Genomic DNA, 26,962 nt, shown 5'->3' on the forward strand with positions numbered 1-26,962 from the left:
GAGAGGTCCCGGGTTCGAAACTCCTGGTATGCCCCGATGTTGTGCCCCTCGGAAAGGCACTTAACACGACTTTCCTCACTCCATGCAGGTCAGTGAATGGGTACCTGACTTCGGTTGGGGAAGGCCGTATTGAGGTCGCCTGCTGGCGCCGAATGGCAGCCGCCCAGACCCTTGCGCAAAGTGCAAGTGTGGAGCAAATATGAATCTGTTGTGTGTTATGTGAGTGTACACCCTGCAGCAATTCAGCACTGGCTGTCATTGCACGGGTAATTTCTGACCAATAAACCATTATCATTATTATCATTATTATTTAGGTGAAGTCTAATATTGCTTTCACACAGAGTCCAGCGACTCCCTGGGGACGCCCGTCAGGATGAAAAAGAGAAGAAGAAGGTGTGCCGTGGCGGCGGTTCTGCTGGCTATAATCGTGCCGACTGCCGTGGTGCTGCTCACTAGCGACCGCCTCGACCCCGTGTGTCCCGCCATGGACGAGCGGGAGAGGGTCGACTGTCACCCCGAGGAAAAGGCCACGAGAGATCGGTGCGAGGCGAGGGGTTGCTGCTGGAGCCCGGCGGCCACTCAGGGCCCGCCCAGCTGCTTCTACCCGACGAACCACGGCTACGAGGTGGACGGGGAGGTGGTGACGACGGCGTCGGGCTACAAGGCCAGGCTGCGCCGACTGAAGAGCCCACCCACCCCGTACAGCGGCGACGTGGATACGCTTGAGGTGGTTGTGGAGATGCAGGAAGAGCACAGACTGCACTTGAAGGTTTGTAAACCCTTGTCTTATGCTAGGGTCACATTTCCTAACCGGCGCCCGGCCGGGCTGTTTACGGAAACGAAAAATCAAAGTGTGTGCCCATACATTTGCACAAGCTATGCTCTTAAATAATCTTAGGTACGTTTTGTGTTTTTGTTGTCTTTTATATCATACTTTTCGTTCACAAAGACTGCCCGGCCGGGCCCCGGATGGGAAATGTAACCCTAGCATTAGCTGGGTAGCTTCGTAGCTTCATGTAAAAGAGGTGTACTGAGATACACATATTTTTATTAAGTTTCGATGCTACTCAGACAAGTTGAAATTATAAGATACGTTGACTCACTTAAATATTTACACACAGGTTCTTATCTCGATGCTTCTGCACAGATCTTAGACCCTGCCGAAGCCCGGTACGAGGTTCTTAAGCCACAGGTTCTTACCTCGATGCTTCTCCACAGATCTTAGACCCTGCCGAGGCCCAATGCGAGGTTCTTAAGCCACATGTTCTTATCTCGATGCTTCTTCACAGATCTTAGACCCTACCGAAGCCCGGTACGAGGTTCTTAAGCCACAGGTTCTTATCTCGATGCTTCTCCATAGATCTTAGACCCTGCCGAGCCCCGGTACGAGGTTCTTAAGCCACAGGTTCTTATCTCGATGCTTCTCCATAGATCTTAGACCCTGCCGAAGCCCGGTACGAGGTTCTTAAGCCACAGGTTCTTATCTCGATGCTTCTCCATAGATCTTAGACCCTGCCGAAGCCCGGTACGAGGTTCTTAAGCCACAGGTTCTTACCTCGATGCTTCTCCATAGATCTTAGACCCTGCCGAGGCCCGGTACGAGGTTCTTAAGCCACAGGTTCTTATCTCGATGCTTCTCCATAGATCTTAGACCCTGCCGAAGCCCGGTACGAGGTTCTTAAGCCACAGGTTCTTATCTCTATGCTTCTCCACAGATCTTAGACCCCGCCGAGGCCCGGTACGAGGTTCTTAAGCCACAGGTTCTTATCTCGATGCTTCTCCATAGATCTTAGACCCTGCCGAGGCCCGGTACGAGGTTCTTAAGCCACAGGTTCTTATCTCGATGCTTCTCCACAGATCTTAGACCCCGCCGAGGTCCGGTACGAGGTTCTTAAGCCACAGGTTCTTATCTCGATGCTTCTCCATAGATCTTAGACCCTGCCGAGGCCCGGTACGAGGTTCTTAAGCCACAGGTTCTTACCTCGATGCTTCTCCATAGATCTTAGACCCCGCCGAGGTCCGGTACGAGGTTCTTAAGCCACAGGTTCTTATCTCGATGCTTCTCCATAGATCTTAGACCCTGCCGAGGCCCGGTACGAGGTTCTTAAGCCACAGGTTCTTACCTCGATGCTTCTCCATAGATCTTAGACCCTGCCGAAGCCCGGTACGAGGTTCTTAAGCCACAGGTTCTTATCTCTATGCTTCTCCACAGATCTTAGACCCCGCCGAGGCCCGGTACGAGGTTCTTAAGCCACAGGTTCTTATCTCGATGCTTCTCCATAGATCTTAGACCCTGCCGAGGCCCGGTACGAGGTTCTTAAGCCACAGGTTCTTACCTCGATGCTTCTCCATAGATCTTAGACCCTGCCGAGCCCCGGTACGAGGTTCTTAAGCCACAGGTTCTTATCTCGATGCTTCTCCATAGATCTTAGACCCTGCCGAAGCCCGGTACGAGGTTCTTAAGCCACAGGTTCTTACCTCGATGCTTCTCCACAGATCTTAGACCCTGCCGAGGCCCGTTACGAGGTTCTTTAGCCACAGGTTCTTATCTCGATGCTTCTCCATAGATCTTAGACCCTGCCGAGGCCCAATGCGAGGTTCTTAAACCGCAGGTTCTTATCTCGATGCTTCTCCATAGATCTTAGACCCTACCGAAGCCCGGTACGAGGTTCTTAAGCCACAGGTTCTTATCTCGATGCTTCTCCATAGATCTTAGACCCTGCCGAAGCCCGGTACGAGGTTCTTAAGCCACAGGTTCTTACCTCGATGCTTCTCCATAGATCTTAGACCCTGCCGAAGCCCGGTACGAGGTTCTTAAGCCACAGGTTCTTATCTCTATGCTTCTCCACAGATCTTAGACCCTGCCGAGGCCCAATGCGAGGTTCTTAAACCGCAGGTTCTTACCTCGATGCTTCTCCACAGATCTTAGACCCTACCGAGGCCCGGTACGAGGTTCTTAAGCCACAGGTTCTTATCTCGATGCTTCTCCACAGATCTTAGACCCTGCCGAGGCCCAATGCGAGGTTCTTAAACCGCAGGTTCTTATCTCTATGCTTCTCCACAGATCTTAGACCCTGCCGAGGCCCGGTACGAGGTTCTTAAGCCACAGGTTCTTATCTCGATGCTTCTCCATAGATCTTAGACCCTGCCGAGGCCCGGTACGAGGTTCTTAAGCCACAGGTTCTTATCTCTATGCTTCTCCACAGATCTTAGACCCTGCCGAGGCCCGGTACGAGGTTCTTAAGCCACAGGTTCTTATCTCTATGCTTCTCCACAGATCTTAGACCCTGCCGAGGCCCGGTACGAGGTTCTTAAGCCACAGGTTCTTATCTCGATGCTTCTCCACAGATCTTAGACCCTGCCGAGGCCCGGTACGAGGTGCCCGAGGCGGCCCTGAGAGTCCCCAGACCCGGGCAGGCGGTGGACAACCCCATGTATGACGTCACCTTCACACACCGGCCCTTCAGCACCAAAGTCACCAGGAGAAGCACCGGGGCAACAATGTCAGTCATTAAGTCACGTTTCTAGATGATACTTATTATCGTCCCTACATGAGCAAACACTGGGACTGGATGAACGAAGAAAAAAATTATTTTTGAAAGTCCAAAACATCTCCCTATCGGAATGCCCGTTCCCAAATATTGATAAAGCTCTTTCACGGATCCAGGTGCGCATTGTCACATCTGGCTGACACATGTGGCTGCCTGTCATGGTTTTCTAGGATGGATTGTCCCCGGGGGCTGAATGACTCCACTTTATATCCCGTGTACTGCTGACTAACATTCCAAACATTTCTATGGACTAAAAATTCCTGTAGACAAATTCCTGTACAATTCCTAGAATTCTTGCAAACTGCACACAATGCTATACCATTAGGCTCGCCCCTAATGCGTCGCCAAAAAGACATTCAGAGGTCTTTCGAAGCTACTTAACTCTTACAGCGAAGCTACTTACAGCAGACTTAACTCATGAGCAGTTGGAACCGTGAAAGGGCTTATTCATGAGACTAGCAAGTGTGCTAGCAACCGACTACAGAGGCAGCACAGACTTTCGATTTAAAAGCCATGCCGGGGTATATTCAATTACCAACTAGCCTCATCTAGCTTCTTCATACGACTGGCAAGCAAAAACTGAAAGTGAGTTCTCTTTGCTCTTTACCACGACTTCCTCGCACAATGTTCTAAGTACGATCATTATACAATGCTGTTTATTTCAGATTCGACACATCCGTGGGTAAGCTGACGTTTTCTGACCAGTTCCTGTCTGTGTCTACCCGGCTGGCCAGTTCTAACCTGTATGGACTGGGAGAGCACGTCCACAGGCGCTACAGGCACGACCTCAACTGGAAAACGTGGCCCATCTTCAGCAGAGGAGTACGTCCCTCAGGGGTGGGTATCCAGTTTACTGTACCTAGTGATAAAGACGGCTAGACGGGGTTCCCAGCAATACGGGTTCCCTAGCAAAAGACCCTGGTCCCGATAAGTTGAAAATCGCGAATCAACGTTCCACCAAAAAATTAGCGCCGGCGCCGCCCAGGCCTGTAAAGGAGGCTGCAGAAAACAGTGAAAAAGCAAGTTCAGCACAAGGTAGTGAGAAATGGCAGACTTCACATCGTTTCCCATACTGCTTTGTAGCCCTTCCAATCCCACAAAAGTACCTGCATTAGGGATGTATAGATCTTATGGGGTATAAAAACAGAAGTTGTCGTTAAAAAAACCTTTACTCCTTACAGAACTCCGATAACCTGTACGGACACCAGCCGTTCTACATGTGTCTGGAGGACTCTGACGGCAACGCGAACGGTGTCTTCCTCCTCAACAGTAATGCTATGGGTGAGGACTCCATAGTCATGTCATGACTTAATGCTATATTGTTGGCCAATGTCTGTCCGCCCTATCATGTTACATGTACTTGCAATTAGCCACATAGCCGGTCAAAGAGGCACGAACTTTCATTCATACCTAGAGCTTTGAAGCTGTACAATAAGAACTAATCTAATACTATGCGATTGTAGTTAACTTCAAAGTTACCCAGATTGTTTTGGAACAACATAGCGATGACCTGTTTTAACTGTTTTTAATCATGTTTGTTGGCTTGTGATATGCGTGATTTTGATACTTTGTAATGTAACGATTTCAATTTTATGTAACTATCAACATATTTCGTGTTAAATTTCATGTAAACATGCATTGTAAAATGCAAGTTGATTGTAATAAATCTGAACCTGAATCTAGCCTACGGGCAACAACTTGAAAAAAACTTTCATTAATGTGTGTGTAATCAACTCTCTCTCTCTCTTTCCCTCTGCCACTCTCTCTCTCTCTCTCTAGCTATCTCTTTGGTTTCTCTCTCCGTCGCTCTCTGTCTCTTCTCTCTCTGTCTCTCTCTGTCTCTTCTCTCTCTGTCTCTCTCTGTCTCTTCTCTCTCTGTCTCTCTCTGTCTCTTCTCTCTCTGTCTCTCTATGTGTCATCATCCCTGCCCCTCTCTGTCACTCTCCGGTCCCTTCTTGCTCTTTCTGTCCCTCTGTCAACCCACTCTCGTTTTTTCCTTTCTTTCTGGCATTGTATATTTGTACATTAAATCACCTTGTAATAAACCAATGTGTCTTTTACGTCCCCAGAAGTGGTGTTACAGCCCCCTGTGACGTCAGTGGGGAGGGTCGCCATGCCAACCGTGACGTACCGCGTGATTGGCGGGCTGTTGGACTTCTACATGTTCCTCGGACCCTCCCCGGAAAACGTCGTGCAGCAGTACACAGAGGTAGGACTGTACCTTCAACATCATTGCCGAACAACGATGTAAGAGCACAACATTGACAGTGTTCAGAAGTCTTAAAAATGCCCACAGCTAGATGCAACTGGCCTCGAGATTTGGGTTTTGAAGAATTTAGTTTACTGTATGGGGAAAATAACCACCTTATTGCTATTTTGACACGCCAGATGCAAATGTATATAATTCCATCAACAACATGTCAAGAAAGAACGGACGAAGTACTTACATGCTCAGGTTGTGAACAAGATTGATCAAGATCAAGACCATGCCATCTCTCAACATTGACAGCAGCATAAAGACAAAAACAGGGCTGTTCTTAAACAAACAAACAAAGAAAGAAAGAAACAAACAAACAATCCATACAAATGCTGCAAATAGGAAAGGTGCTTGAATATCAACATTCAATGTTAACATCTGTGTTAACCTTTCGCCCTCCAAGATGATCGGGCGGGCCATCATGCCGGCCTACTGGGCCCTGGGGTTCCAGCTGAGCAGGTGGAACTACACCGACACAAACAAGCTGCGGCAGGTGGTGCAGCGTAACCGCGACACTGGCATCCCCTACGTAAGCAAACCGTCTCTTAATTCGTCTGGCAGTAGCTGGAATGAGTTTTTTTTCTGGAATGAGTTGGGGCATTTTGCAGTCATGCATAGTCATGCTTTTAAGTACCAGAGTTGATTGAAATGTTCAAAAATTCATATTTTTCGAGAACCATAGTAGAATGGAACTCGTTGTCATCAAGTACAGTAGGAGCATCCTCACTAAATATCTTTAAAGAACGGTTGCAGTCAGATGTGCAAAATTATTAGCCTACGTACAAGTATTTGAATAATTTAACATGTCGGTCGGATTTAACGTATCACTTACACTACTAATTATAAGATCTAAATATTCTTTGATATATTTGCCTATTTGTACACAGTAAGGGTTGTCTCCTTCTATAACGCAGTTGAATTTATCTATAGAATGGAATGTATCAAATTCTGTTGCTACATGTGTACAGGACGTTCAATATGGCGACATTGACTACATGGAGAACACGAAGGACTTCACCTATGACGCGGATCTGTACAAGGGACTGCCGGATCTCGTGCAGAATCTTCATGATCATGGACAGAAATACGTCATTATTCTGGTGAGAATACATCTTTAGTAGGTACTTTTCTACCTCAGAAATCTTGGTGGGAGTGCGTCAGGAAGAACATTAAGGTGTGCGGCCTCACCAGCGTGGACCCGCTGGACAGATTCGCTTGAAGCGTGGTGTGAAGACAAGCCGACTGCTGCCCACCCCTGTGTCAGGGCAGTATAATCAAATACTGGATACTACTACTACTTTGACAAGACAAAAGAGATACCAATCTTAGCATATATTACCTATTCTAGGTATATATATGTACATGTATATGCCAGGTTAGGGACGTCCCTCGGATAGGACGTTAAATATGGGTCCGTGTTCGGGGAGAGCCACGTCCCACGCACGTTAAAAACCCCACCACACCTCTCGAAAAAGAATAGGGCATGCCCCGGTGTGCGATGGTCCAAACATTACAGTTGGTATATAGGCTACAAAAGTCTTCAGCAAGTTGAAGTTGGTAGCCTCAAAATGAAAGAAGACTCTTTTGTGGGAAATCCAAACAAAAAATATTTTAATCACCAAAAGAAGGAGAAATTCCTTCAATAAATAGACGCAAGCTAGTCAGCAAAAAGAAACATTTTGTTGATACACTGTGGATGTTCTCTGAACAGGAGTTTGCACGTGTCATGCAGATAATGATTGATAACAAAACTGTAACAACATGACTCTTTGTGCATCTCAAAGGACACGGCAATTGGCATCGCAAACCGACGTCGGGGAGGGTCGCCCTTACTCCCGTACGATTTCGGGCTACACTACGGTATACGCGATATGTGTCTAACCTTCATCAACGTACACTACGGTATGTTAGGGTTCGGGTACTAACCGTTGTGTCGTTCTACAGGGCCTGGTTCAATCGGCGGCAACAGTCGGCGGGGCCGGTCGCCCTTTCTCCGGCACGAGTCTGGACTACAGCACGGTGTGTTAGGCTTAGAGGTAGGGTTAGGTTTAGAGTTACTTCCTACGATTGTGTCACCATACAGGACCCGGCTATCGGCAACACCAACCGTCGGGATGGGTCGCCCTACCTCCCGTACGAGTCTGGGCTACAGAGCGATATCTTCGTCAAGAACGCCGACGGAGAAACCGACCTGGTCTCGAAGGTAGGAAAATGGTCTAAGAAACGTTTAAATCACAATGTTACTACACTAAATACGCTTCGAACGTTCATCATGGTCCATTGTTTTCCTGTCCACTTAGAACTCAACATTTATAAGTCTAAGTGTCAACCGAGTTGTCTTGAGGTGACCGTGGGGTCGTGTGGCGTAACGGCAGGATTTTCGACTCAGAACCAAGGCGTTCCGGGTTCGAATCCCCTGGCACCACCGATCTAGTGCCCTTGGGAAAAAGGCACTTAACACGATTTTCCTCACTCCTCACTCCACCCAAGTGTAAAAATCGGGTACATTATGTGTGTGGGTCACGACATCAGCAATAGCTGCCTGTGTCCCACGTGTATTACACTGTTGCAATTCCAATAAAATCCAAAAAAATGAGGTGATAAATAGATAAGGCCTAAAGATGAAGTCTGCCTTTATCAGTGTCGAAGACAATCCAAAATGTTGCTTAACAGGTGAGGAGAGAGACAAATCTTGCTTCCTTTTCCTTTCTTTGCTAACTTTACCGCTTTGTTATTTTGACTTAAACTAGTATAGCATTTTTCTTGATTCCCTGAAGTTTGACCCGAGTTGATCATTTTTCAGAAAGTCTAGCAACCTCTTTTTGTCAGTTAGGCATAAAACAACTTCAACTTCAACGGACGCGTTTCTTATTTTCTTGTATGACCATGGACGATAGTTGTTTTTCTAGAAAATCTTACAACCTCTTTTAAGAATTAACAGAGCTGTCGTTTCTTATTTCCAGGTCTGGCCCGGGACGACGGTATTCCCAGACTTCACCAATCCGACTACTGTGCAGTGGTGGGGAGATCACTGCGAGAGCTTTCACAAAGTCATTCCTTACGACGGACTGTGGATTGTGAGTACAGCTGTCCTTGAAAATGTTCGAGCAATATCTTCGACCTATCTAGATCTTATAGCTAGATTCTCCAAGGCTATATAGGTAATATCCATGAATACACTTCTACGTGAGTAATCTTAGACTTAGAATTCATGATTCACCCAGATCTAGATTACTTATTCTGGTCAAAACAGCCGTAAGTAGACAGACTGGAGAGACAATTGTAGAGTACAACGAAATTATCTCATTGTCTTGGTTATCTCATCCCTTTGATGAATGAGCACATTGATGCTGGAGCCCCAAAACCCTGTGATAAAATTGACTGCCCCTCTGATAGGAGGTCCCGTGTTTGAGGAGAGCCACACCTCGAGCACGTTAAAGAACCCACCGCACGTATCGAAAAGAGTAGGGGTCCTTCCCGGTGTTAGTGGTTCAAAACTTACAGCCCTATGCACATGGGTTCGCCCTTAGTAATAGCCTCCGGCTAGTTGGGCAACCCTTACATGTACATGCTGAACCAATAGACAAATAATAAATAAATAGATAAATGAATAAAAAATAAAACCGACTTTCCTGACCGCTTCCTTTCGTTTCACCTCTAGTGAGTCCACTCCATCTCTCCCATATCTGCACACTGACAAAATAAATTTCCATGTGAATATAAACATGTTTTCAGGACATGAACGAGCCGAAAACGTTAGTGAACGGTTCTCTGACGGGCTGCGCCGACGACAGGTGGAACCATCCTCCTTACTTACCAGGTAAGGAGCGTTCTGACTTTACGTCAAGTTGATACACTTTGTCGGTGACATAAGTTGCAAATTGAAATTTTCTCCAATACTTTGCAAGTCACTCGTAATGTAGGGGCATTTTATTTTATTTCATTTCACTTCACTTCACTTCACTTCACTTTACTTTACTTTATTATATTAATGTATCAATTAATCTAAAGTATGAATGGAATTCATTCATTATGATCGTGGATACGTCGGTCTTTCTCTTATAATGACAATGGCTTTGACGTTGCCATTTTAAGTTACCTACACCAAATTCTGATTTGATATTTATTCGGACTGCAACAACACGTGGGAGACAGCCAGCACGCACATTACAAAGACTGTACAATCCTCAATACATACAATGCAGTAATTACCGTTTGGAAAGCAATTCTCTTAGCATTGTCATAAAGGCTGTGTTGTGACGAACGACATGTGCTTTAGCGATCAGCATGTTCGGTCGGATGTACGAGCGTACGTTGTGTATGGACACCCTTCAGCACTGGGGCAGACACTACGACGTGCACAGTCTGTACGGACACAGTATGGCCATCGCCACTCACTCGTGAGTAAAACTGCTTTTATCTCTGACCCATTATCTGTAATGTTTGACTGTAGTAGTCCTAACTTTGGTAACGGGATGAGCGATTAAAAAGCGTTGGCCACTGATATTGTGGAAGAATAATTGAGAGGCCATTGTAAGGTTACCGAACTACAAAACCCCCGGCGACGATTTTCAGTGAGTTCTCACATCACAACGACGTCGTATTTTTGCATGATGGACGTTGCTATACGTTGTGATAGTGTTGTTTTAACTAATCATGTATAGAAATGACTAACAAGATAGAATTTTTAAAAATCCGATTTTCGGGCCCTAATGTTGCTTGGGTTTCCTTTAATACAATACAAAACAATAGATACATGTTATCCATCTTTAGCGCTATGAGGAGGGTGTTTCCGGACAGGCGCGGCATCATCATCACCCGGTCGAACTTCGCGGGTACCGGACAGTACTCCGGGCACTGGCTGGGGGATAACAAGTCCGCATGGGGGGACATGGACTGGTCCATCACGGGTAAGGTTCTTACTGGGCTAACTTCGTGGGGACCGGACAGTACTCCGGGCACTGGCTGGGGGATAACAAGTCCGCATGGGAGGACATGGAGTGGTCCATTACGGGTAAGGTTCTTACCGGGCTAACTTCGTGGGGACGGGGCAGTACTCCGGGCACTGGCGGGGGGATAACAAGTCCGCATGGGAGGACATGGACTGGTCCATCATCACGGGTAAGGTTCTTACCGGGCTAACTTCGTGGGGACGGGGCAGTACTCCGGACACTGGCTGGGCGATAACAAGTCCGCATGGGAGGACATGGAGTGGTCCATCACGGGTAAGGTTCTTACTGGGCTAACTTCGTGGGGACGGGGCAGTACTCCGGGCACTGGCTGGGGAATAACAAGTCCGCATGGGAGGACATGGAGTGGTCCATCACGGGTAAGGTTCTTACCGGGCTAACTTCGCGGGTACCGGACAGTACTCCGGGCACTGGCTGGGGAATAACAAGTCTGCATGGGAGGACATGGAGTGGTCCATCACGGGTAAGGTTCTTACCGGGCTAACTTCGCGGGTACCGGACAGTACTCCGGGCACTGGCTGGGCGATAACAAGTCTGCGTGGGAGGACATGGAGTGGTCCATCACGGGTAAGGTTCTTACCGGGCTAACTTCTTGGGTACCGGACAGTACTCCGGGCACTGGCTGGGGAATAACAAGTCTGCATGGGAGGACATGGAGTGGTCCATCACGGGTAAGGTTCTTACCGGGCTAACTTCGCGGGTACCGGACAGTACTCCGGGCACTGGCTGGGGAATAACAAGTCTGCATGGGAGGACATGGAGTGGTCCATCACGGGTAAGGTTCTTACCGGGCTAACTTCGCGGGTACCGGACAGTACTCCGGGCACTGGCTGGGGAATAACAAGTCTGCATGGGAGGACATGGAGTGGTCCATCACGGGTAAGATTCTTACCGGGCTAACTTCGTGGGGACGGGGCAGTACTCCGGACACTGGCTGGGCGATAACAAGTCCGCATGGGAGGACATGGAGTGGTCCATCACGGGTAAGGTTCTTACCGGGCTAACTTCGTGGGGACGGGGCAGTACTCCGGGCACTGGCTGGGCGATAACAAGTCCGCATGGGAGGACATGGAGTGGTCCATCACGGGTAAGGTTCTTACCGGGCTAACTTCGTGGGGACGGGGCAGTACTCCGGACACTGGCTGGGCGATAACAAGTCCGCATGGGAGGACATGGAGTGGTCCATCACGGGTAAGATTCTTACCGGGCTAACTTCGTGGGGACGGGGCAGTACTCCGGACACTGGCTGGGCGATAACAAGTCCGCATGGGAGGACATGGAGTGGTCCATCACGGGTAAGGTTCTTACCGGGCTAACTTCGTGGGGACGGGGCAGTACTCCGGGCACTGGCTGGGGGATAACAAGTCCGCATGGGAGGACATGGAGTGGTCCATCACGGGTAAGGTTCTTACCGGGCTAACTTCGCGGGTACCGGACAGTACTCCGGGCACTGGCTGGGGAATAACAAGTCTGCATGGGAGGACATGGAGTGGTCCATCACGGGTAAGGTTCTTACCGGGCTAACTTCGCGGGTACCGGACAGTACTCCGGGCACTGGCTGGGGAATAACAAGTCTGCATGGGAGGACATGGAGTGGTCCATCACGGGTAAGATTCTTACCGGGCTAACTTCGTGGGGACGGGGCAGTACTCCGGACACTGGCTGGGCGATAACAAGTCCGCATGGGAGGACATGGAGTGGTCCATCACGGGTAAGGTTCTTACCGGGCTAACTTCGTGGGGACGGGGCAGTACTCCGGGCACTGGCTGGGGGATAACAAGTCCGCATGGGAGGACATGGAGTGGTCCATCACGGGTAAGGTTCTTACCGGGCTAACTTCGCGGGTACCGGACAGTACTCCGGGCACTGGCTGGGGAATAACAAGTCCGCATGGGAGGACATGGAGTGGTCCATCACGGGTAAGGTTCTTACCGGGCTAACTTCGCGGGTACCGGACAGTACTCCGGGCACTGGCTGGGGAATAACAAGTCTGCATGGGAGGACATGGAGTGGTCCATCACGGGTAAGGTTCTTACCGGGCTAACTTCGTGGGGACGGGGCAGTACTCCTGGCACTGGCTGGGGAATAACAAGTCTGCATGGGAGGACATGGAGTGGTCCATCACGGGTAAGGTTCTTACCGGGCTAACTTCGCGGGTACCGGACAGTACTCCGGGCACTGGCTGGGGAATAACAAGTCTGCATGGGAGGACATGGAGTGGTCCATCACGGGTAAGGTTCTTACCGGGCTAACTTCGTGGGGACGGGGCAGTACTCCTGGCACTGGCTGGGGAATAACAAGTCTGCATGGGAGGACATGGAGTGGTCCATCACGGGTAAGGTTCTTACCGGGCTAACTTCGTGGGGACGGGGCAGTACTCCTGGCACTGGCTGGGGAATAACAAGTCTGCATGGGAGGACATGGAGTGGTCCATCACGGGTAAGGTTCTTACCGGGCTAACTTCGCGGGTACCGGACAGTACTCCGGGCACTGGCTGGGGAATAACAAGTCCGCATGGGAGGACATGGAGTGGTCCATCACGGGTAAGGTTCTTACCGGGCTAACTTCGTGGGGACGGGGCAGTACTCCGGACACTGGCTGGGGGATAACAAGTCCGCATGGGAGGACATGGAGTGGTCCATCACGGGTAAGGTTCTTACCGGGCTAACTTCGCGGGTACCGGACAGTACTCCGGGCACTGGCTGGGGAATAACAAGTCCGCATGGGAGGACATGGAGTGGTCCATCACGGGTAAGGTTCTTACCGGGCTAACTTCGTGGGGACGGGGCAGTACTCCGGACACTGGCTGGGGGATAACAAGTCCGCATGGGAGGACATGGAGTGGTCCATCACGGGTAAGGTTCTTACCGGGCTAACTTCGTGGGGACGGGGCAGTACTCCGGGCACTGGCTGGGGGATAACAAGTCCGCATGGGAGGACATGGAGTGGTCCATCACGGGTAAGGTTCTTACCGGGCTAACTTCGTGGGGACGGGGCAGTACTCCTGGCACTGGCTGGGAGATAACAAGTCCGCATGGGAGGACATGGACTGGTCCATCAGGGGTAAAGTGTCGTGTCTTTTCTAATATTCATATTATCACTAAATCCATTATACTGTACTGTAAATCACTCTAATTTAGCGTCAAGAAAATATAACGGTTGGGGGAAAATAGAGTAGGTCACGGCACTTAATTTTAACGGTGGGAACAAACATTACTGTCTCAAATATTAGTGATAAAATATTTGCAATTATGACATTTTAGCTATTGACCGTTAAATCAGCTAAATTAAGTTACAGTTAACAAATCAAGAATTATAAGTATATGGTGGTACCAGAAGGGATGATTTGTATTGTAGTGTTTCTTTGAACGACTTTAGTCTAAAATTGTCACATTCAAGTACCTTATTTAGGGATGGGGACTTTGTGAGTAACAGGAAACATTCATGTCAGAGTTCATGCCTTATTTTTGTATCATACTACCATTTCTCACTCCATTTCTTTATTGGCGACGCCTCAGGGGCGAGCCAAATTTTACTATATTGTGTGCAGATTGCAAGAATTCTAGGAATTGTACAGGAATGTGAAAGTCCATGGGACGATAACTCAAGAATGCCTGGATGTATTGTCTTAATATTTTGTAGGTGGGTAGGTCTGTGGGAGACCTTGTAATGATTGGATTTTGGGCCCCCTAGCAACTTTCTATGGTACTGCAGGGGAACTTTCACTTTTCAAATCTCGTGTTCTGAACATGCTATAGTCATGATTTTTAAGTGGTGGATAGCTCTGTGTAAGGAAAATATGTCCTGTAGATTTGGACCCCCTAGCGGTTTTTTTGGAACTGCAGGAGCTGATTTTGACTCAAACTTTGAAAAAGAATAACGCAAGAAGGGGATGACGGATCATCAAAATTTTTGGTGTGTAGATAGCTTAAGTGATGATTTACATAATCATATGCCAATTATGCAAATCAATATCTGATTTGCATAATCAATGAGGACAGTTGATAAATCAGCTGCATTTTATTATAGGACTCTCAAACACATGACGTATGTAACTGAGAAAGAGATAAATATCGACAGATATCAATTATGCAAATTGATACTTAATTTGCATAATTAATTACAAAATACTATAAATCCATAGTGGTAAATGATGGGGATTTCATTTTTTCACCATTTGGAAGTTAAGTAAATGTGGCCACTATTAGACAAATCTTGCATAGAGGGCCTCATTTACATAATTCATGAGGAAATGGTACGATATCTTTTTTTGTGAAAACAAGATTTTCATACATTGGACAACTTGTGTTATTTTGGTAGAGAAGGTGATCGACTGATATGATTTAAATTATGCGAGGTCCTTATTTGAATGTGGGCTAAAAACGAAAACGTTAACAGAGACCACCGTCGCCATGGCAACATCTTTTTATGTTGCCAATCTTGTTTTTCTATTGATCTTTGTTACTTTTATTTTGTTACAGGGATGTTAGAGTTCGGACTGTTCGGAATCCCCTACGTAAGTGTTATCGAGTCATTCATGGGGACTGTTGCTCTTCATAATAAGGCCTACCGCAAAATAGAAATTACACTAACTGGTCTTTATCAATCTTTAACTAATCCTGATCCTGACTGTCCATCACATTTAGCAGTTTGAATGAGAGAATGACGAGTTTCGGCTTGATCAATGAGAGAGTGGCTGGATGTCCGTCAAATAATTTGCATGTCTATTTTTGTATTTTGCAACTCTTACGTTTTGACGAAGGTAGGTGGGGCTTTGGGTTTCTGTGTTTATTCGTGAAAGGAAACAGATACACTTTTGGCATGCAGATAAGTATTCATATCTTAAGCCTTCTTCACTCCAGATCGGAGCCGACATTTGTGGTTTTCTCCAGAACACGACGGAGGAGCTGTGCCAGCGGTGGATGCAGCTCGGGGCCTTCTACCCGTTCGCACGCAACCACAACTTGAACAGTACCATTGTACGTTTATTTTGCTTGTTTGCTTCTGCGTGCGTGCGTGTGTTGCCTTGATGTGTAGATGACAATCTTTTCCCCAGAACTTAGCTACACCAAAACGCATATGAAACAGTGTGACTTAAGTGTTTAGATACATGCATCCAAGTGTTGTTCGAACCATACTTGTCACGATGCTTCTTGCACATGAGTTTGCAGAAGGATTTTTAATTCTGTCAAAATTTAAATGAATCTCGTTCGATTGACCATCAACATAGTTTCTTGCGTGTTTGGTTTTCTGGACCTGGATTGATGTCATCAAATACAGGAGCAGGACCCGGCTGTGTTCAGTCAGAGCATGATCGACTCCTCCCGTGACGTCATGATGACGCGCTACACCCTGCTGCCCTACCTGTACACACTGTTCTACCACGCCCACGTTGCCGGGACAACGGTCGTCAGGCCACTCCTCCATGAGTAAGACACGAAGGCTCATTTACATACCACCAGTTAATCTATTTCTTGAGTTCTTTTATTCTTTTGAATATACTTAAAAATGTTCGAAGACAAAGCATATTGGACCCTCTCTCCCCAGCTGACTCCCTTAGCCTACTATTCCCTCTATTTGGCCAATTTCACTTTTTTTCCAGCCATCGGCGGAGCCTGGTAGAGGCTACTAAGATCATAGACACCAGAGAACAATTTCTGTATACCTGCTACCTTTTATCCAGGTTCCCGACGGACTCCAACACGTGGAACGTTGACAGACAGTTTCTGTGGGGCAGCGGGCTGCTCATCTCACCTTTACTAACTCCGGTAGGAGACCTTTTCATTTTGCTTTGCTTTGACCAAGCCATTCCTACGTAGCTATTGAATGTCATAAGAAAATGACAGAGATTATTATTTGTATTTGATGAAACGTAGTCATAAATTAAACCTCGATACATTTGGACCAGATCAAATATTGTATTTTGCCAATCGTACTGTGACAATTCAATCATACGACAGTCGTTGTTTCGAAAGCTATAAAGCATAAATTGAACTGAATAGAAATACTCTTTTTACACAACCAAGAAATTTATTCAACCGACGTTTCGATGACCATCTGTCACCTTCTTCAGGGCAATTCTGACTGTTTCACATTGCACTGCAGCACAGGTGTCGCTGCTTATAGATGCGTTCCCAAACGCAAAGTATTTACATATATACACCATGTACATATTAACATAAATTGAACTCCATTTCAATCACCCTGTAGGACACCGCCACGGTGGACGCGTATTTCCCGGACACTCCCTGGTACGACTATTTTACGGTAAGCAGGAATTTTAAATCAAATCCATGCCAACCGTCAACCGGAATGAAAATGTATCATAATATCAGACTCCGTTTGCGTGGTGATATCAAAGTCAAAGTCAAAAGATCTTTATTAGCATTTTGCAGACAGCCAAGACAACAGTCTGAATTACAGCTAATTTACACAATATTGATTTTAAAATATTCATAATTTTCAAGAGAAAACGACTTATCAAAAATCAGTAATACAACTACAAATGCCGAAATATGTACCGTATAAGTAAAATACATAGATAAGGGTGCTTGTAAAGAGATTTGTTGTGGAGCAGCGTCGCTTGGTACAGAAGAGATGTTTTAAGACTCTCAGTTCTACATTTCGGCAGTGAAAGATGGTTGTGGTTACTTAATGTATATATTTGTTTTCTTTCTCAATACATATTTGTAACATAGACACTATGTATCGAGTAAAGTAAGTATAAAACCTTTTTAAAACACTCTAAGTATTTTCAAACGTTTTCCAGGGTCATCAGGTCGAAGGTCAGTACAGGGGTCAGACTGTGACCCTGGATGCTCCGCTGAACAAAATCAACGTTCATGTTCGGGGTGGAACCATTCTGCCGACTCAGCAACCTGCTAACACTACTGTGTATAGGTACGTGTATTTCCGTACATGACTTTATTTAGCTAGTGATGACTGTAGTGAGTAATGCATTACAGTCTTGTTGCCGTCAACGTTTAAGTCCCAAATATCTGTTTTTATACTCTATAAGCTGCATATGCTGAATGACTATATGGTTACCAAAAATGGCTTTAAAGTTTGATGATTAGACTGTTAAACTGTGTAAAACGGTAATCTTGTTTGAATAGAATTAAGGCAAACATAACTGGGTGGCGTCGAGCGTCAATAGTTTGCAGGAGTTGGGTGATGGGTCACTTACTGATGAAAGAAATTTAATTTTGTAAATGTTAGTGTTTAATTTCTTTTCCCCTCAGCCGGAAGAACCCAATGGGTCTGCTGGTTGCCATGGACGACTCGTCTGCAGCATCCGGGACATTGTTCTGGGACGACGGAGAATCTATTGGTAAAGCAAACCTATTCTAGTCATTTATTTTACTTCGCTCTTTGACAGACAAGGACGACGTGGCACTGCACTCAAGTTTTTAATAACTCATTTTAATAGTGCCACGTTAAGATGACAAAGTCGTGTAAAGTGCCTTTCCCAAGGACACAACATCGGTGGCGTCAAGGAGATTCGAACGGGACAGCTTGGTTCTGTGCCGAGCACCCTGCCGTTACGCCATACGACCCCACAATTCTAGTCATTCCATGGCAAACTTTGTATAAGTGACTCTATTGCACTCTCTTTACCGGCCATGTAGTCTATGCCATCCAACTGGACTTCCCACTTACTCTCGACATTTCCATGACTTTTTGTATGAATTATACAAACAGATTCCGTAGAGCGCCAAGACTACGTCTTCATCAACTTTAAGGCGTCGTCGGTAAGTTCTTGTTACGCTTTTTTTCATAACTATTTTTTTTTGTTATTGCCACGAATGACGCACTTTTAATCTCCAAGCAGATCTAACGCTTGCAAAGACCGTATCCATTTGGAAAAAGGAGTTTTTATTGTCTCCGGTTGCAATAAAAACTCCTTTTGCCAGTTGGATACGGTCTTTGCAACCGTTAGATCTGCTTAGAGATTAGCACTTTCAAAATTGTTCCAATACATGTGTAAATCTATGATATCATCTATATCATTAAATAAGAAATGATAAAAACGTATGACTCCTTTAGCCCTTATTTTCAAACACAGACCGAGTTGCTGTGTGAAGTTTTGAACGTCCCTCTTGGCGGACCGACCGCTGGTCACTGGGCCGACCTCCGGTACAGCACCGTGTCTGTGTGCGGGCTCGCCCTCGGCACAGGGACGCCTACGGTCCGCGCAGGTCCTTTCGGCGGCCCGCTACAGACTGTCGCGGCAAGCAGAGTTCAGTACGATCGAGATAACCAGGTAAGCTAACCAAAGAAGGAACTAATGAATTCAGAATCATTTGCTTTCAGTTTTAGGCCTCCTAGTCAATATTTATGAGAGATTTTCATGGAGGAACATCACTGTGTGTCGTTGTATATGTCACTAAACATTCGTACAAAGCGATTTGTCTGATAGTCAAAGTGACTAATGTTTTACGTTTCTCCCAGGTTCTTCTCTTGACTGACCTCAATGACCTGGACCTGGCCATCACCTTCAGTCTACGGGTCATCTGGGGTCAAAGGTGACCAACAGATAAAGAAGTGAAACGTTCGCAGTGACATTCGGGGGGTCAACAGTATGGGATCCATACACAATTTGTATATATATTTGCCTCTGTTTCTTATCGTATTTGTGCAAACTAATAAACAAACAAACAAACACAAAAAGAAAAACAAGGATAAATTGGAGAGGGTGCAGAACCAAGCAGCCAGATTCTGCACGAACAAATATGACACCCCTAGCCCTGCTAGTGTCAACAAAATGAAAACAGATCCGCAGTGGATGTCACTTGAAGACAGAAGAAAAATATCCAGACTTGCATAATGTACAAAATGACTAATAAACTTGAGGACCGGTAAGTATCTAATATCAGCTCAGAAAAGGACAATACATAGTCATGCCTTTAAAGGAGTCCTAAACCCCAGAAGGGGGAGTTATTTTCCAATGGATGGTAATTTTAGGAAGTAGAAATGAAATTTTTTTTACAGTATGCGATAAAGTACCCACTAGTCCCGTGCGCATCCAAAAGCATTCAGTATTCTACCAAATTCTCCAGGTGACCCTCAGCCTATGTGTTTTTTATAATGTGCCTGACAATGCCTGACAAAAGTTAGATTGCAAAAAGAATGTCAGTGTGGTTAGGAAAAACTCGTCTTGCTATGTGTTCTTTTATATCTTATCAACAGTTGGCCTTCTTATTGTGCAAACAAACATACACACACAGACAGGGAAGATGCCCTCCCTCTTCACTCAGTGTAGGTCTTGTATTTCATCATAATGAAGACAAAAGTATGGTTTGTAATGTCTGAAAACGGAGTACTATATATTAGAATTTAATACATCGACATAGTCATACAACTTATTGAAAGTATCTTCTAGTTCAGAAACTTGAATGACGACAACTGACACTGAATAAGCGATTTGAACTTTAATTGGGCTTCGAATTCATTCAGTAATTATAGAGCAGTGCTGCATTGCTCTTTGGACCAGTATTTATCTATGGACATCATCTATGTCAGTGACTATTACATTGAACATTAATACATTTAACGATCTTTCGGTATGGCAGTGGCAGTGGCAGTGGCAGGGTGTTTGGCCCAGAACCCAGAGGTACCGGGTTCAAATCCTGCGTTGATCCGGGTTTGCGAAAACAGCTGGGCTGTCTACCCTGCGCTGTCGACCCTTTTTCGGCACTGGGTAGAGATGTGTACAGTCTAAAAGCCCCCATCTCACAGGACCCGCGACGCGTTGGCGACCTCGCTGCGACCGAGCGATTTGACACCGCGCTAAACGAATTTCATCGATAAAAAAATAATCTTTTTACGCTTTGTTTGATTTGTTGTAATTTTAGTCATACTTGAACGTTTTGCATGGTATTCCCATTGTAAAGTCAAGGCTAACTCAAATTCAATCTAGGACGCAGCGAGGTCGACAACGTGTCCAGTGAGGGGGGGGTGGCAATCTGAAGAGATGGTTTCTGGCTTCTGCAGTTTCCTGGACATCTTGGTGCTTGATGGGATCTTAAATGGGCATTAAAGACAAGCAAGCTTACAATAATGTGACTTTGCTGTGTAACTACATTGTACGGATTCCAAACATGATATGGAGGTCATCAGAATTGGTCATACATACAACTCACATAAAAAAAGAAACAAAAAATTCAAGCATTTCAATCTTGTATTGCTACAATTTTGCTTTACGGCTGTGATTGGTGGACCATGGATACTTCGCAGGTTAAGAAACTAGACGGCACCAAGATGCTGCGTGTCATATACTAGAATTTCTCCATATTTGGTCATGTAGAAATATAATTGTCACTCTAATGAAAGAATCTTTGTGAATCAAAGTGAACTGATGTAGATACACATTAGTCCCTCGGTTCAGCTATCAGCTTAAAAGGTGCAGGAGAATGTACTCCTCGAATAACCCCTTCCTCCGAAGGTTTAGGAGCGCCCTCTGGCAGCTTGAAGGTGAAGCGCTGTAGCAGGGATGTGAAGATGAGGAAGATCTCCATCCTGGCCAGCTGCTCACCAAGGCAAATACGACGACCTGGATAATACAAAAATGTCTTCTAGCTTCAGATTGAAACTTAACATTTATATCCCAGCTTTTCTGTGTTTATCTTATCAAAAGCAACTCGTTTTTCTCGCCTTGGTGTCCAGTTGACCACCGACTGCAGAAAATCTATACTGGCCATGACGATCCATTAAACCCTTCTTGAGTTATTCTCTTCTAACATTTGAAACAAAATCAAGTCCTGCAGTAGAAAGAAAGCCGATAGGGGGAGCCAAACCTTTTCCCTTTCAATAGCCATCTACCACTAAAAATCAAGACCATAGCTTGTTCAGAACACGTAATATCACAACCGGAAGTTCCACTGCAGTTCCATAGGAAGTCACAAGGGGGCCAGAAACCTAATCATTTCAAGGTCTTACAAAGACCTGCCCACCTACAAAATATGAAGATAATCCGTTCATGCGTTTCTGAATTATCGTCCTGCGAACTGAAAGCGCACATTCCTGTACTAAAATTCTTGCAAACTGCACACAATACTATGATATTAGGGTCGCCCCTGAGGCGTCAACAAACATACCTTACTAAAGAATTCCCCAAAACGTACCTGTGGAGAATGCAATGATCTCATTCCTCTTCACGTACTTGCCGTTGTCGTCAAGAAAGCGAGTGGGGTCAAACTTGTTGGGCTCCGGCCACAGCTCTGGGTCATGGGATACTGACCAGAGGTTCACTTCGACAAATGTGTCCTGGGTAAACAAAGAAAAGGAAAAAAAAATGTATTGTTGGGCACAAGAAACATGCCGTCCTGAAACCTTTAGCTGATAAAGTGTGAATTTTCGTCTAGAATAATTATGGTAAATTCCCCTCAACACCACTCGGAGAGGCCCCCAATATCTGTATTGGTGATTATCACATTTTGGTAGTATTTGGACTTTCAGGGAGGAGTGTTAACACGTTAGTATTCGACGACAATGAGCAAAAATAGTGTGGGACTGTCAGCAAAAAGTTGTGACTATTAACGAGAGAGAAAGACCAACTGGTCGATCTTGCGGGCTGTTGTAACGTACTCTCCAAGCAGATGAGTGGGTCCAGCTGTTTTTTGGCGCGTTTTAGGTGTTTTTGTCGAGCTTTCTTTTTTGTCCCGTTTTCTTTATGTCGCCAGCCCACACCGTAGCGACGTAAAGAAAACGTGACAATATAGAAAGTCCGACAAAAACACCTAAAAACACATCAAAAACCAGCTGGACCCACTCCTCTGCTTGGAGAGTAGTTTTAACGCTCTCTGGAAAGATAAGCGACCTTGTGGTTGATCATTTGGCTGCCTGGCATCTTCACCTACCTTTGGGATGCTGTATCCCCTGAACGTCGTGTCGCTGCTGGTGCAGTGGGGGACAGCAAACGGTGCAACAGTTCCCAGCCTGTTCACCTCCGTCAGTGTGGCTTCAGTGTACGGCATCTACATGTTGGGAAAGGAAGATTATATCATAAGCAACTTCTTGTACAGAACTACACCTGGAAAACTATTATTCGTATACAACTGCACCCATAAAACAACGCACATGTTCTCTTGTGTGGAGAAAGAAGACAACCTTTGTGGACGTTTTTAACTTAAAGTCAGGTTCATGTATGCATTACAGAACTAGTTATTTTCCGCCAACATAACAGTGTCTCCATTGTATCAATGCAATGGTTAATGAATTCGAGTTATTCAATTACGTATCTGGTACTCTCCTAGCAAAGGAAGAGTTCCGGCTGGTTTTTGACGTGTTTTAGGCGTGTTTTTTCGGACTTTCTACTCTGTCATGTTTTTTTTCCTCTATAACAAATATAAAAAAAACATCACAAAGTAAAAAGCCCGACAAAAACGCCGAAAACACTTTTTAAAAAAAGCCGGAACCCCTACTCTGCTAGGAGAGTACGTATCCGGCAACAACTCGCTGTACTTTGTGGGCCTCCTCACCTGGCTACGATGCACCATTGACGGGTCCTGGTTGGGTCCCAGCACGGTGTCTATCTCCTGCTGTACTTTCTCCTGGATGTCCGGATGGAGGATCATGTAGAGCAGGGCCCAGCGTAAGGTCACGGCCGTCGTGTGAGTGCCTGCCAGGAACAGCTGGCGGACGACCTTGGGAAAAAGTAACATTGAGGAATTTTATGTGACCGACAATATGTTCCATTCTTGGGTTATAACGTCATTAATTAGTCATGGACAACTAACGACTGTTTTTGCCAAATAAGGCTAGCTCATTGATAATTTATGAGCAACTGTCAGTAACGTCACCAATACTTCAAATCGGGGGGGGGGGTAGAGTCAATACTTCAAATCGGGGGGGGGGGGGGCACCGGGAGGGTTTGCCGAGCGACGATTCAGTACTGCTAAAGGAGGGTGCCTTACCGTTGCCAGTTGCTGCTCTGTGAAGGTGGAATTTTCGTCTGTCTGCCTTTTCTTCGACTCCAAGAGGAATGCGTCAATGAAGTCTCGGATGTCATTCTCGTCAAATGTCTCTTGGTGTTCTCTGATCCTTTCCTTGATGTGGATTGCCAGTGTAGCCACATTGTTCCTAAAATCTAGAAACCCTTTCCTGATACCAGGGATGTACCTTAGGGGGCGGAACTGGATTGCCAAACGCTCCAAAGGAGTCGGGGAGAAAACTCGATCTATTGCCATTAGAAGACTTTCAAATTTCTTGTCGTCATACTCGTAACGACGACCGAATACAATTGAACAGATCACGTTTGAAACTGTATTCTGCATTATCTGAGAGACGCAAAAGGCTTTGCTGCCATTTTTACACATCTCTTCGTGAAGTGCTCGTGCTTCTTCGAGAATTTTTCCTTCTAGGCTCCTCTTCCCGACTCCGAAGTCACGGAGACTCATCATGGCGAACTTTCGATGGTCCTTCCATTTGGGGCCGTAGGGTTCATGGACTATTCCTGGAGGCCAACATAAGTAGAGCCTTAGAAATCATTTGAGAAATATTAAAATGATTATCTATTTGTGTACTTTGATGATGCAAGCTCTTTCACTGACGAAAGATATTGATTGAAAGAACGACAAACGCTTTTGATATGAACCGCATAATCTCAACACATTTCATCGTCCATAAGATGATTTGAGCTTAAAGGCAACCAAAGCAATATTAGGGCCCAAAAAATGGAAATAAAAAAAATCCTGAAATGTTTATGGTACTGACATTTACTAACATTGTTAAGCACATTTGCGTAATGACTTCACACTTTGAGCTTTTCAAAACCGCGCAAAAACGTATCGTTCATTGGTTTCGCGAGCCTACAAAAAACCCTTGACGATTTTCAGTGAGTTCTCACATCACACTGACGGCCTATTTTTGAATCATGGATGTCGCTATGCATTATGATAGTGTTTGAACTTATCATGTATAGAAATATCTAAATAAATTTACTTTCAAAATCCAATTTTCGGGCCCTTCCCGCACCACACGGTGCATAATGCGGCGCCCATCTCCCTTTCGGCAGCCCTTGGGCCACACAACTTTGTGCAAGTCACTACAGCAGGGGGCTAGTCCACTGGTAGTGGTGTGTGTTTAACTACCATACTGAATGCTAAGCAGAGAAAGCAGTATGACCCGGCCGGGGTTCGAACCTACCGTATGCAAGGCGAACACTCTACCCACTAGGCCATTGCACCGCTCAAATATTGCGTTTCCTTTAAACTAAGAAGACCTCAGACGAATCGTGTACTCTTACCCAATGCATCTCCACCGTCTGCGTTACGTGTAGGACGACTGGAGAAGACATCGGCGTTCTTCACCAGTGCCTCGTGGATGGCGGCGTAACCGTTCAGAACTAGCGACATCTTCGGGCCACGATAGACGGTAAAGACGTCACCGTACGTCTTCGACCACTCCGTTAAGACAAGTGCAGGAGCATTCTGATGGCAAGAAAACATACATACATTCTGATGACAAGGTCAGAAACAAATGTTTGCTGTGTCCGATCATTCGTTTATCATCGTGGTTTGCTCTCTAATGCTTTAGTCCCATTTCCAATCCGGGCCCAGACGGACAGCTTGTTGGAACGAAAGATATGATATAAAAGACAACAAAAGACACAAAACGTCAAAAAATACTTAACCTACTTAACCATATATTGTGTATTTTCTTGATATGCGTTTTTTATTTTATTTTTTGTTTTCGCAATTAAACAGCCCGGCCATAACCCTTAATCCGTCACCATAGCCCTTAATCCATCATTCTTGCCGTTAATCCGTTATCATAAACCTTCATCCAACAGCATAACCCTTAATCCGTCACCCTTTCCCTTAATCCGTCATCCTTACCCTTAATCCGTCATCCTTACCCTTACCATACCCATGTTCCATCTGGTCTCATTAGGCCAAAAAAATGGAAGAAAAAAAAGTTTCCACAAGTAAACTACTTCAGGAGTCCAGGCGCCGGTATAACTCCATTTTAGGTAACATATGTTAACTTCCAAAAATAGTGGATACCAGTATCGATTTCTGTCATTTCGCAGCATAAGATATCATGCTTACCAAGTCTGTTCAATTGTACCCTGGGAACCAGACTAGGACCGGGCCGCTAGCGAGTTCTTTCGGCGGCCCGAGACAATCAGCCCGCCTGATCTAAATTAACGCCCCGGGGATCGGGAGTTGGGCTTTGTTGGCAAGGGCAAGGACCTCATTGGTAAGGGCCGGTCATCTCTCGGGCTAGAACTCCCCCGTTGCGCTAATTTGTATCGGCGGGCTTAGAGCTTTGGGCCGCCGAAGGAACCGGCTAAACGGCCCGATAACAGTCTGGCTCCCAGGGTACTGTAAATGCAGAAATGTTCGCGGTGGCTGTAAGTTCACGGTTTTCGCGGTGAACTCTTCAGCGCGAAGTCAAAACCACCGCGAAACTTTTTGCCCACCAATGACTGTAGCGCTACTATTGTTTCAAACGCGAACCTAAAACCATCGCGAACACTCTATTTTTGCCCTAACGCGAAATAAAAACCACGCCAGCTTAAATGCATTTACTAACACTTACCTTGGTCAGGCTCAAGGCATTCCCAACAATCGGCAGTCCTCTCGGTCCAGGCGGCAGGTTTTTCGGGCGTCTCAACAATACTATTGCCATGACGCATAGCGCAACCGATAGTACCACTTGTATACCATCTATGGTCCCGAACGTTTGAAATAACTGGAAAAGAAAATACATGGTTGAAGCTACCACGGTGCAGTGGTTCTCCGGTAAATGACTCCAGATACAACTGCAAATGGTAGGACGAAAACTTCTGGTGCAAGAAGCTAGTGACGCCTTCGTATATATATATGCTCTAGAATTTAGACTTCGGACTGTTTGCTTTACTACGACTGGTCCATTTCAGTCAGGGCCCGGGGAACAATTATAATTTTCATTTCGTACTTCATGTATAAAGTGGTGTTTGTTGTATTTGTAGCTTTTTCGCCTAGGGGGCGTTTTTCAACTGCTATTTATCATGTACATGATGATGATTAGGTATGATAGCCTAATAAATACAGTGAAGGCAATGCCTGCCCCCTCCCAATGGTAAATGATGCGTTCCGATGACAAGTTAACCTTCATTAGCCGTTCGGTCACTAATGTTGAACGCTAGGAGAGTCACCGTTCGGTCACTATGGTTGAACGCTAGGAGATCACCGTTCGGT

General features: G+C 45.8%; 2 protein-coding genes across 2 annotated transcripts; one reads left to right on the forward strand and one right to left on the reverse strand.

The window, feature by feature from the left end:
* Positions 1–373: 373 nt before the first annotated feature.
* LOC136442626 (sucrase-isomaltase, intestinal-like) lies at positions 374–20,353 on the forward strand. The gene is made up of 30 exons (XM_066439572.1): positions 374–769; positions 1,716–1,760; positions 2,213–2,257; positions 2,852–2,896; positions 3,349–3,503; positions 4,217–4,388; positions 4,733–4,832; positions 5,621–5,760; positions 6,212–6,337; positions 6,777–6,908; positions 7,892–8,011; positions 8,772–8,885; positions 9,544–9,628; positions 10,088–10,208; positions 10,582–10,822; positions 11,386–11,449; positions 11,871–11,969; positions 12,495–12,593; positions 13,015–13,113; positions 13,639–13,737; positions 15,260–15,294; positions 15,641–15,757; positions 16,059–16,207; positions 16,462–16,546; positions 16,989–17,045; positions 17,548–17,678; positions 18,020–18,108; positions 18,480–18,529; positions 18,844–19,041; positions 19,230–20,353. The coding sequence occupies exons 1-30, from the start codon at positions 374–376 to the stop codon at positions 19,305–19,307; spliced, it is 3,486 nt and encodes a 1,161-aa protein (XP_066295669.1). The 3' UTR covers positions 19,308–20,353.
* Positions 20,354–20,940: 587 nt separating this feature from the next.
* LOC136441803 (cytochrome P450 2U1-like) lies at positions 20,941–26,649 on the reverse strand. The gene is made up of 7 exons (XM_066438297.1): positions 26,322–26,649; positions 25,024–25,207; positions 23,693–24,231; positions 23,258–23,422; positions 22,637–22,753; positions 21,902–22,043; positions 20,941–21,330 (listed from the first exon to the last, which is right to left on the reverse strand). Exons 1-7 carry the CDS (start codon positions 26,490–26,492, stop codon positions 21,149–21,151), a joined length of 1,500 nt encoding a protein of 499 aa, XP_066294394.1. The 5' UTR covers positions 26,493–26,649; the 3' UTR covers positions 20,941–21,148.
* Positions 26,650–26,962: the final 313 nt, after the last annotated feature.

This window comes from Branchiostoma lanceolatum, chromosome 9, assembly GCF_035083965.1.
Source record: "Branchiostoma lanceolatum isolate klBraLanc5 chromosome 9, klBraLanc5.hap2, whole genome shotgun sequence".
Lineage (NCBI taxonomy): Eukaryota > Metazoa > Chordata > Leptocardii > Amphioxiformes > Branchiostomatidae > Branchiostoma > Branchiostoma lanceolatum.

Excerpts from the sequence above, each read along its gene's own strand:
- LOC136441803 (XM_066438297.1), bottom strand. The coding sequence starts at position 26,492 with ATGTATTTTCTTTTCCAGTTATTTCAAACGTTCGGGACCATAGATGGT. Across the intron at positions 25,208-26,321 it reads ATGCCTTGAGCCTGACCAAG|AATGCTCCTGCACTTGTCTT; the intron begins GTAAGTGTTAGT and ends TCTTGCCATCAG. Across the intron at positions 21,331-21,901 it reads GATCATTGCATTCTCCACAG|GTCGTCGTATTTGCCTTGGT; the intron begins GTACGTTTTGGG and ends TGTATTATCCAG.
- LOC136442626 (XM_066439572.1), top strand. The coding sequence starts at position 374 with ATGAAAAAGAGAAGAAGAAGGTGTGCCGTGGCGGCGGTTCTGCTGGCT. Across the intron at positions 13,114-13,638 it reads CATGGAGTGGTCCATCACGG|GTTCTTACCGGGCTAACTTC; the intron begins GTAAGGTTCTTA and ends ATCACGGGTAAG. Across the intron at positions 13,738-15,259 it reads CATGGAGTGGTCCATCACGG|GGATGTTAGAGTTCGGACTG; the intron begins GTAAGGTTCTTA and ends ATTTTGTTACAG.